Source organism: Nerophis ophidion, linkage group LG25 (assembly GCF_033978795.1).
Source record: "Nerophis ophidion isolate RoL-2023_Sa linkage group LG25, RoL_Noph_v1.0, whole genome shotgun sequence".
NCBI lineage: Eukaryota > Metazoa > Chordata > Actinopteri > Syngnathiformes > Syngnathidae > Nerophis > Nerophis ophidion.
The window spans coordinates 1,969,407-1,981,556 of record NC_084635.1 but is presented as its reverse complement, the minus strand read 5'-3'; the positions used below and the strand labels follow the sequence as shown (position 1 = coordinate 1,981,556).

The following is a 12,150-nucleotide window of genomic DNA, read 5'->3' as shown; positions in this document are numbered from 1 at the left end:
CTGCTCTCGCCCTCCTTAAGCGAGTCTGGGAGGGGCTTGCGCTTGCTCTCGGGCAGCAGCATGATGCACAACACTGACAGCACGGCGAAGGAGGCGAAGATCACGTGATGCAGGAAGTAGCCGCCGTTGTTCTGCAGCTCCATCAGGGAGGAGGCGGCCATGCCCACGCAGCCCGCCGCCAACACCAGGCCCAGACACCCCCCTCTGCCAAGGGTGGGATAAAGGATGGAAAAATGAAATAAAAAATGATAATATGCCATCAAATAGTTGCAGTCATCACATTTTATAATAAGCATTTTTATATGGGAACGTTTTTGGACCGATAAGCGGAAGAAGATGGATGGATGCCGATATTGGATCCTATTGCACTGGCTGATATCGATGTTACTCCGATACGATATCAGCACGAATCATGCTTACTTGTATTTTGTTTGTAGAGTGGAATTATGGTATGCAGAAATGGTACCTTGAGATATATTTGTGTGTTTGAAGTGTATATTTGTCACAATAATTCAATAAATGAAGCTCACGATGCTGTAAGTTAAATGATGCGAACACGTTTGTTACTGGATACTTTCTAGTATGTTTCTGCCTTGGAGGCTGTAAGTCATATGCAACTACATTTATTTGACACTTGTTTATATTGACAAAATATTGTTCAATTAGTGACACTTATGTCTAGCTTGTGTGCTATTGTCTGCTCAGCTGTTGTGTACCTGCTATATCCTGGTAGCCTTTAGCTTAGCATGTTTACCTTTTCGAATACGATTAATAATGTGCAACTATAATTATTCCATACTTGTTTATATTGACAAATAAGCACACTGATTATGTATGTCTAGCTTGGGTGCTATTGTGTGCTTAGCTGTTGTGTAGCTGCTCTCTCCTTATAGCCTCTTATTCTACCACATTTTCCTTTTTGTATATGACTAAAGTGTAATTATTTGAGGACATTTATTGTAGTAGGACTGCTTGTATCAGACCTTTTAAATATAAGCGGATAATATCCAATACTAATTTTACTTGCTGATAATATCGGACTGATATTTGGTATCATCATTTAAAAAAAATAAATCTATATTTTTATTTTTGGAGTGACACAGTATGTTCAGTGATGCGGACACGCTTGTTACTGGATACTTTCCAACACACTTCTGTCGTGGAGACTTTTTTATGTGTAAGTAATGTGCAACTATAAATATTCCATACTTGTTTATATTGGCAAATAAGGACATTGATTATGTATTTCTAGCTTGGGTGCTATTATGTGCTTAGTTGATGTGTAGCTGCTCTCTCCTTATTGCCTCTTATTCTGCCAAATTTTCCTTTTCGTATATGACTAGTGTAATTATTTGAGGACATTTAATGTAGCAGGACTGCTTGTATCGGACCTTTTAGATGCAAGCGGATATTATCCGATTTTAGTTTTTCTTGCTAATATCGGACTGATAATTGGTATGATCATGAACAAAAAATAAAAAATCTATACTTTTATTATTTTGGAGTGACGCAGTACATTCAATGATGCGGACACGCTCGTTACTGCATACTGTTCAACACATTCATCGTTAGTAAGTAAGTTGCAACTATAATTTTTCAATACCGGTTTGTATCGACAAATGTGCTGCTTTAGATACTTATCATGTTTAGCTTAGCTGTTGTGTAGCTGCTGGCTCTCAGTAGGCTACCATGGTTACTTTTTTGTAAATGAATTGACTAAAATAGAAATAAAAACATCTATACTTTTATTATTCTGGAGTGACGCAGTGTGTTCAATGATGCGGACACGCTTGTTACTGGATACTTTCTAACACACTTGTCTTGGAGACTTTGTATGTGTGTAAATAATATGCAACTATAATTAATCGATACCTGTTTATTATGACAAATGTGCTGCTTTAGATGCGTATCATGTGTGCTTAGCTGTTGTGTAGCTGCTTGCTCCTTATAGCCTACTATTCTACCAAATGTACATTTTTGTATATGACTAAAGTGTGATTATTTGAGGACATTTAGTGTAGGACTGCTTGTATCAGACCTTTTAGATGCAAGTGGATATCATCCGATACTAGTTTTTCCTGCTGATAATATTGGACTGATATTTGGTATCATCATTAAAAAAAAGAAATCTATACTTTTATTTTGGAGTGACGTTGTGTGTTCAACGATGCGGACACGCTTGTTACTGGATACTTTCCAACACACTTGTCTTGGAGTAAATAATATGCAACTATAATTACTCGATACCTGTTTTTATTGACACATGTGCTGCTTTAGATGCGTATCACGTACGTTTAGCTTGTGTGCTATTGTGTGCTTAGCTGTTGTGTAGCTGCTGGCTCTAAGTGTCTTATAGCCTACCATATTCACCTTTTTGTATTGAATTGACTAAAATAGAGGAAACTGTGTTTACTGGAGGTCATTTAGATGATCCATCTTCGCACGGATAGGACTGCTTGTATCGGACTGTTTAGATGCATGCTGATTTCATCCGATACTTGTTTTTTTTTTGCTGGTATCAACATTGAATCGGAATTTGGCAATATGCTATCTCGGTGAGATGTTTTCTTTTTTCTACTGTTGCAATAAAAAACATATCCTTAATATATTTACAAGAGTAAATAGCAGCAAAAAGTAGCCACTAAAAAGATGCTGAATCAACATTTTCCTGTTGCTGCAGATGTTGGCAAGTGGGAGCAAATGTCTTCTTACAAAACAGACATGCTGTGAAGTGAGGTGACTGTGTGAATGATCCAGGTTTCAGTGGTAATTAAGTTGAGTAAAAGAAAGGAGAAGCACTGAGTGTCACTAACTTCCTGCAGATGCTTTCTTTGCCAGCTCATTCAAAAGACTTACCGCACCACGGTGGGCATCACCTCGCAGGCGAAGAAGACACTGAGCATGGCCAGGGCCTGGGAGAAGAGCAGACCCAAGATGGACAGCACCAAGACCAGGCCTCCTTGCAGGTCTGACAACACAAACATGGCACACTTCATCATCCTCATTCATGACCTCATGATCATACATCAGAGGGACCCCTCATTAACTGCTTTTATTATTTAAATAAACATTGAAATTACTCAAATGTGTCATTCATTAATTATAATGGGAATTTTAAAACATAAATGTGTGTCATATATTTAATTATTGATTGCATTATTTAAATAATTATTTCAAGATTTCTTGTTTTATTTATTTAGTGACAAGTTTGCCGTCTGTCAGCACTTCAAGAATTGATTGTATTTGTCAAAGTCAGTAGGCGGGTCCTAATTGCTTACTCAGCACTTCCACTTGTGAGGAAATTATTCCAACAACTAAAATAAATTCCTCTGGTTTTAACTGTTAAATTCTCTGGGTCCGCAGATCGAGCTTCCACATCGAAAATATTTACCTGCGATTCCCCCCAAAGTACGAGTGAGTTCTCCTGAGCAGCCATCTTTTAACGACTTCCAAGGTTCCAGCAATGATTGGACTAAATTTGTGTTTCCCAGATCACTCACTTTCATGACTGATTGAGACAAATATGATACATTCATGAAGCACTGACAAGGGCACAATTGAAGGAAAATAAATAAATCATTAATATATATATATATATATATATATATATATATATATATATATATTATATATATATATATATATATATATACACACACACACACACACACACACACAAAATTATATATATATGATAAATATATATATATACATATATATGGATATATATGTATACAAACATATATATAGATATACACACACAAAGATACATATACATAAAAATGTACATATACAAATAAAATTATATATATGATAAATATATATATATATGATATGTATACATATATAGATATATATGTATATATGCACACACATATATATATATATATATACATATATACACATACACCATATATATATATTTTTATTTCTTTACTAAAATGTTTCAAATCATAAAATAAATGATTACAAAATGAAATATAATCAATAGATTAAATGGATGGAAGGTAAATCTTAAAATAACCAATTAAATCGTGAAAAATAACAAAATCCTTAAATAAATCATTACTTCATTGAAGAATATAATCAAATATTAATTATATTGGGAAATAATTAAATCCAAATAGTTTGTTCAATTAAGAAATAAATACTTCATTAAATCTTGAAATAATGGATTAAATCATTACTTTGTTAAATAATAATAACTCATTAAATAGTACAAAAATTAAATCATGAAATAAATAATTCAATGAATTGTGAAAATGTCTTAAACCTCTTAAATAAATCATGACTTCATGAAGTAAAATCAATTATTTAAACATAAAATATTTTAATCATGAAATAATTAATTAAATAAGGAAATAATGAAATCATTAATCATAACATAATCAAATTAATGATTTAAATTGTGAAATAATTGGTTGTGTCATGAAATAATTAATTTATAAAAAATAAATGAAATTGTGAAATAATGTAAAAAGGCTGTGGGCCAACATTAGAAGATGTAAAAAGGCTGTGGGCCAACATTAGAAGATGTAAAAAGGCAGTGGGCCAACATTAGAAGATGTAAAAAGGCTGTGGGCCAACATTAGAAGATGTAAAAAGGCAGTGGGCCAACATTAGAAGATGTAAAAAGGCAGTGGGCCAACATTAGAAGATGTAAAAAGGCTGTGGGCCAACATTAGAAGATGTAAAAAGGCTGTGGGCCAACATTAGAAGATGTAAAAAGGCTGTGGGCCAACATTAGAAGATGTAAAAAGGCTGTGGGCCAACATTAGAAGATGTAAAAAGGCTGTGGGCCAACATTAGAAGATGTAAAAAGGCAGTGGGCCAACATTAGAAGATGTAAAAAGGCTGTGGGCCAACATTAGAAGATGTAAAAAGGCTGTGGGCCAACATTAGAAGATGTAAAAAGGCTGTGGGCCAACATTAGAAGATGTAAAAAGGCAGTAGGCCAACATTAGAAGATGTAAAAAGGCTGACGGCAGCAGCTTACGTACACTGAGTGAGGGCCAGCAGCAGCAGCGAGGACAATCCCGTGATGATGGCGGACAGAAGAAGCATTCCTCGTCGACCGAAATGATTGACGGTCATGCAGATGAAGATGCAGGCCATGGCCCCTGTGGCGACTCTGACAAAGTAGCTGAAGTAGAAGTTGGTGGAAAACATGTGCAGGTTCCTGGTGAAGCAGTACTGGATGCCTGTTCCTATTAAACTGCAGGGAGGACATGTTGGACGCCTGTGTGCACATGAAGGAGGAGAGCAGCAACTCACAGAGTGAAGCTCAGGATCAGGCAGTTCCTCCAGATAACACGAGTCTGAAGCAGGGCCAGGATGGAATAATACCTCGGCCGGTACTCCTCATTGAAAGCGGACTGGACTTCTGCACAGAAACAATAAAAAGACAGGGACCACATTCACCAGTTTGTTTATTTTACTATTTAAAACCTCTAATAAGTGTGTGAGGCACAACACAAACATGCATTTAGCTTGTTAGCATCCCAAGCAAGCAACCCTCATTTGTTAACCCCTGCCCCAGATCAGTGGTTCTCAAATGGGGTACTTGAAGGTATGCCAAGGGGTACGTGAGATTTTTTATAAATATTCTAAAAATAGCAACAATTCAAAAATCCTTCATAAATATATTTATTGAATAATACTTCAACAAAATATGAATGTAAGTTCATAGAGTGTATAAATAAATACAACAATGCAATATTCAGTGTTGACAGCTAGATTTTTTGTGGACATGTTCCATAAATATTGATGTTAAAGATTTATTTTTCTGTGAATAAATGTTTAGAATGAAGTTCATGAATCCTGATGGATCTCTATTACAAACCCCGTTTCCATATGAGTTGGGAAATTGTGTTAGATGTAAATATAAACAGAATACAATGATTTGCAAATCATTTTCAACCCATATTCAGTTGAATATGCTACAAAGACAACATATTTGATGTTCAAACCCATAAACTATTTTTTTTATGCAAATAATAATTAACTTAGAATTTCATGGCTGCAACACGTGCCAAAGTAGTTGGGAAAGGGCATGTTCACCACTGTGTTACATCACCTTTTCTTTTAACAACACTCAATAAACGTTTGGGAACTGAGGAAACTAATTGTTGAAGCTTTGAAAGTGGAATTCTTTCCCATTCTTGTTTTATGTAGAGCTTCAGTCCTTCAACAGTCCGGGGTCTCCGCTGTCCTATTTTATGCTTCATAATGCGCCACAAATTTTCGATGGGAGACAGGTCTGGACTGCAGGCGGGCCAGGGAAGTACCCGCACTCTTTTACTATGAAGCCATGCTGTTGTAACACGTCCATGAAAAAGACGGCGCTTGGATGACAACATATGTTGCTCCAAAACCTGTATGTACCTTTCAGCATTAATGGTGCCTTCACAGATGTGTAAGTTACCCATGCCTTGGGCACTAATACACCCCCATACCATCACACATGCTGGCTTTTTGAACTTTGCATCAATATCAGTCTGGATGGTTCGCTTCCCCTTTTGGTCCGGATGACACAATGTCGAATATTTCCAAAAACAATTTGAAATGTGGACTCGTCAGACCACAGAACACTTTTCCACTTTGCATCAGTCCATCTTAGATGATCTCGGGCCCAGAGAAGCCGGCGGCGTTTCTGGATGTTGTTGATAATTGGCTTTCGCTTTAACTTCCCCTTACAGATGTAGCGACAAACTGTATTTAGTGAGAGTGGTTTTCTAAAGTGTTCCTGATCCCATGTGGTGATATCCTTTAGAGATCGGCTTTTGATACAGTGCCGTCTGAGGGATGGAAGGTCACGGTCATTCAATGTTGGTTTCCGGCCATGCCGCTTACGTGGAGTGATTTCTCCAGATTCTCTGAACATTTTGATGATATTATGGAGCGTAGATGTTGAAATCCCTAAATTTCTTGCAATGTCACTTTGAGAAAGGTTGTTCTTAAACTGTTTGACTATTTGCTCACGCAGTTGTGGACAAAGGGGTGTACCTCGCCCCATCCTTTCTTGTGAAAGACTGAGCATTTTTTGGGAAGCTGTTTTTATAGCCAATCATGGCACCCACCTGTTCCCAATTCGCCTGCCCACCTGAGGGATGTTCCAAATAAGTGTTTGATGAGCATTCCTCAACTTTATCAGTATTTATTGCCACCTTTCCCAACTTCTTTGTCACATGTTGCTGGCATCAAATTCTAAAGTTAATGATTGATTCCAAAAAAATAAAGTTTCTGAGTTTGAACATGAAATATGTTGTCTTTGTAGCATATTCAACTGAATATGGCTTGAAAATGAATCACAAATCATTGTATTCTGTTTATATTTACATCTAACACAATTTCCCAACTCATATGGAAACGGGGTTTGTACAATCCCCAAAGAGGACACTTTAAGTTGATGATTACTTCTATGTGTAGAAATCTTTATTTACAATTGAACAACTTGTTTATTTTTCAACAAGTTTTTAGTTATTTTTATATCATTTTTTTCCCAAGTAGTTCAAGAAAGACCACTACAAATGAGCAATATTTTGCACTGTTATACAATTTAATAAATCAGAAACTGATGACATAGTGCTGTATTTTACTTCTTTATCTCTATTTTTTCAACCAAAAATGCTTTGCTCTGATTAGGGGGTACTTGAATTAATAAAAATGTTCACTGAAAAAAGGTCGAGAACCACTGTTCTAGATCAACTCAGACCTATCCGTCGATTATAAGTTTCTATTGAATTTTTTAAAGTCTTAAATTAAAATCTACCTGCATGGCAGCTTTGTGTTATTAGTGCCAATATGGTATCATTTTCTCACATTTCACCTGCTCTTTTTATTCCACTTTTTGTGTGATAGTATTTTCAAAATGTAGCTGCAGGCCTCAACTTGTCGCACTTTAACACCCCTGCTGTCCATGCAGTTCAACTGCATGAGATCATAATAAGAGTTGTTGTTGTTGTTGTGAGTGGGAGGACGCACGCTACCTGACAGCAGAGATTCACCGGGGAACATTTCATCCGGCAAACACACCCCGTTCCTGGTGGAGAATTCCTGGAGGCTCCTCTTGGCTCGAGGAATCTGAGCCGTGGCCAGCAGCCAACGAGGGGACTCGGGAAACACGGAGGCACAGCTGAACAGGACGGTGGAAATGTCACAACATGTCACCAACAAAAGCTTCCCGTAAGGCAGGAGTGGCCAAAGTGCGGCCCGGGGGCCATTTTTAAACGGCCCCCACGGCACATTTCAAAATTACAATTGAAAAAAAATAAAAAGATAGAAAGTGATATAAAAGAGCAAACAGGTGAAATGGAACAAGAACATGTTGCAATGCTTTAATAACACAAAGCTGCCATGCAGGCTGTTTCTTTCCTTTAAAAATAATAATGAATCAAAATCTATGTCATTTTGAATGATTGACCTATTCAAGGCTTCAATCACGTCACATTAAATATTCCACTTTCAGATATTTGGGGGGAAAATGTTGCATATTTTGTGTTTTGCCATATAAAAAATTGAGCGTTTTTTTTTTTTAAAGGGGAACATTATCAGCAGACCTATGTAAGCCTCAATATATACCTTGATGGTGCAGAAAAAAAAGACCATATGTTTTTTTAACTGGTTTCCGAACTTTAAAAGGGTGAATTTGGCGATTGAAACGCTTTTCAATTGTTCGCTGTCGGAGCAATGACCTTTCGCCCATGACGTCACAACGGGAAGCAATCCGCCATTTTCTCAATCTTATTACACACACCAAGTCAAATCAGCTGTTATTTTCCGTTTTTTCCACTGTTTTCCGGTACCTTGGAGACATCATGCCTGGTGGGTGTGTTGTCGGAGGGTGTAACAACACTAACAGGACGGTTTCAAGTTGACTTACGTGGAGTGTGCTAATCAATGGTCACGGCATGCTAATTGATGCTAACATGCTATTTTGGCTAGCTATATGTACATATTGCATCATTATTCCCTCCACCCAAATTTAATGCCAAACAAACACATACCAATCGACGGATTCAAGTTGCACCAGTGGTCAAAAGATGCAAAAGTCCCTCGTTTGTTCTCCACACTTTACCGACGATAGCGATGCTACGACAGAGATGGCACAGAGATGTGTGGATATCCTGCGACACTCAAAGCAGATGCATTTCCAACAATACAGTCAACAAAATCACAAAGGTGAGTTTTGTTGATGTTATTGACTTATGTGCTAATTATGTGCTAATCAGACATATTTGGTCACGGCATGACTGCCAGCTAACCGATGCTAACATGCTATGCTGGCTAGCTTTATGTACATATTGCATCATTATGCCTCATTTGTAGCTATATTTGCATCCAGCCTTTCCCTCCACCCACATTTAATGCCAAACAAACATATACCAATTGTTGGTTCGTCCTCGCTTCCTCCCGTGCCGCTGTCAGTCGTGATATGGCTCACTAGCTTCAGTTTCTTCTTCAATTTTGTTTTCGCTATCTGCCTCCACACTCCAACCATCCGTTTCAATACATGTGTAATCTGTTGAATCGCTTACGCCGCTGAAATCCGAGTCTGAATCCGAGCTAATGTCGCTATATCTTTCTGTGCTATCTGCCATGTTTGTTTCTGATGGCTTCACGCTGTGACGTCACAGGACAATAGACAGGTGGATATAACGACTGTTAAAATCAGGCACTTTGAAGCCGTTTTTCGGGATATTGCATGATGGGTAAAATTTTGAAAAAAACTTTGAAAAATAAAATAAGCCACTGGGAACTGATTTTTATTGGTTTTAACCCTTAAGAAATTGTGATAATGTTCCCATTTAAGGAAGAGCCTAAAACATACAAACAAAAAACGTAAACTACAATAAAACTTAAAATTGACAGATATATCTGAAGTTGATCTCAAGATTATTGTGCTAAAACTAAACCGTAAAAAAAAATGCATAATTTATTTTTTTAACACTTTAGTGAGTAGGACACTTTTGGATACCCAGTTATTTTAGTGTGATTTGTTTTTAAGTGTCATTGCTCAAAAAATAATAACGAATCAAAATCCAAAATTAAGGCTCTAATTATTATATAATCTCAAAATTTCCACCTAAAATAGTTATTGGGTGAAAATGTTACATATTTTGTGTTATTTCCATTTTTTTTCCCCCTAATGTTGATCTAGAGATTTAAAACTTGCATAATAATAAAAAATAAATAAAACTGAATAATGACACATTTTTTATGTTTTTTTTTTTACCAAAACCCTTTGGGGTCCCCGGGATCATAACTGAGTGGGGGGTTAAATGTATATTTTTTATACATATACTGTATTGTTTTTTAAATTAAAAATTATGAAACTGGCCCCCGCTTGCTTTGATTTTTCAGTGTGCGGCCCTCAGTGGAAAAAGTTTGGACACCCCTGCCGTAAGGTTTTAAGGACGTCAATTCCTGAGGAATGAAAAAATAAATAAACAGTTCCACGGCCGCCACTTACCACCAATAGGAGATGAGCAGGAGCAGAGGTAACGTGGTAACAGCCTGGAGAACCGGCCAATCGCGGCACAGAACTGCCACGCCTGGCAACAGCAGCTCTGCGAAGACGCCGAAGAAGCCGCTGACCATGGCGACCATGAGGCGGCGGGGAGGGTCGCAGAGTTCCAACCCTGCAGGAACAACCAAGCAGACCCCAAAGTGGGCAAAGTAGTCCCAAAATATAACACGCAGGAATCAAACATGAAGCTGACTGATTGCATTGACAACTGTCGCATAGAAATTAATTAGTAGAAAACATTCCAGAGTAAATATGAAAACAAAAAATGATAGGAACAAATTAATGTGCCATTTACAAATCGATCAGTATCGGACAATTTATGGTAGGGCACGGCGATACGTGTATTGCCTTTTATTAATATCTCAATATTTTTAGGCCTTGACACGATAAACGATATATATCTCCATATTTTACCTGAGCCTTGAATGAACACTTGATGCATATAATCACAGCAGTATGATGATTCTATGTGTCTACATCAGTGTTTTTCAACCACTGTGCCGCGGCACTCTAGTGTGGAGTGAAGTGAATTATATTTACATAGTGCTTTTTCTCTAGTGACTCAAAGCGCTTTACATTGTGAAACCCAAAATCCCAGTGTGGGTGGCACCGGGAGCAGGTGGGTAAAGTGTTTTGCCCAAGGACACAACGGCAGTAACTAGCATGGCGGAAGCGGGGATCGAACCTGGAACCCTTAAGTGTGCCATGAGATATTGTCTGGTGTGCTGTGGGAAATGATGTCATTTCACCTAATTGGGTTAAAAATATTTTCTGCAAACCAGTAATTATAATCCGTAAATAATGTGCCGTTGTTGAGTGGCTGTGCTGTCTAGAGCGCGGCAGAGTAGCCGTGTAATACTCTTCCTTACCAGTAGGTGGCAGCAGCTAGCTAATTGCTTTGTGGATGTTAGGAACATGGTTTATCGTGATCACATAAGCAGACGTGCAGGTAAAAAGATATTTAATGCTTAAACCAAAAATAAACAAAAGGCGAGTGCTGCTAGGAAAAGGCATTGACGCTTAGGGATGGCTATGCAAAACAAAACTAAAACTTAAATGGCTGCAAAATAAATAAAATCAGAATGCTGGACGACAGCAAAGACTTACAGCGTGTGGAGCAGCAGACGGCGTCCACAAAGTACATCCGTACATGACATGACAATCAACAACAGAATTGGAAACACTACACACCAAAACGCCAAAAAACTCAAAATAAGTCACGGCGTGATGTGACAGGTGGTGACAGTACACCTACTTTGAGACAAGAGCTATAGTGCAGCATGCTTGGTTATGCTTTGAATTTACGTCCAACAATTGCGAGAACGACTTTTGACTGTTGATATCGGCTGCTGTGTTTAATTTTTGTATGTTTTCTGCTAGTGGTGTGCCTCGGGTTTTTTCCAATGAAAAAAATGTGCCTTGGCTCAAAAAAGGTTGAAAAACACTGGTCTACATTAAAACTTTCTTCTTCATACTGCATTAATATATGCTACTTTTAGAGGGAAATTACAATTAAGTCAACTGACCAAAAGTGTATTTATTAAACAGTTATTAAGCAGTGGCACAAACATTCATGTCATTTCCAAAACAGAAAGATTGTGAGACATTTTAAAACAAACTAT

The 12,150-nt window shown here is 37.5% G+C and overlaps 1 protein-coding gene and 1 long non-coding RNA gene across 2 annotated transcripts in view; one reads left to right on the top strand and one right to left on the bottom strand.

Moving 5' to 3' along the window:
* The window catches only part of LOC133542867 (uncharacterized), a 37,456-nt gene extending 34,412 nt beyond the window's left edge, over positions 1 to 3,044 (top strand). The window contains exon 5 of the long non-coding RNA XR_009804235.1: positions 2,823 to 3,044. This is a non-coding gene — a long non-coding RNA (uncharacterized LOC133542867). The remainder of the gene's footprint in view (positions 1 to 2,822) is intronic.
* Positions 1 to 12,150, bottom strand: part of slc22a31 (solute carrier family 22 member 31) — a 35,046-nt gene that overhangs the window by 494 nt on the left and 22,402 nt on the right. The window contains 6 exon segments of the mRNA XM_061887080.1: positions 1 to 204; positions 2,857 to 2,968; positions 5,001 to 5,215; positions 5,275 to 5,383; positions 7,989 to 8,134; positions 10,472 to 10,640. The exon segment at positions 1 to 204 is cut by the window's left edge and continues 113 nt beyond it. Of these exon segments, the coding sequence (XP_061743064.1) occupies positions 1 to 204; positions 2,857 to 2,968; positions 5,001 to 5,215; positions 5,275 to 5,383; positions 7,989 to 8,134; positions 10,472 to 10,640 (955 nt within the window).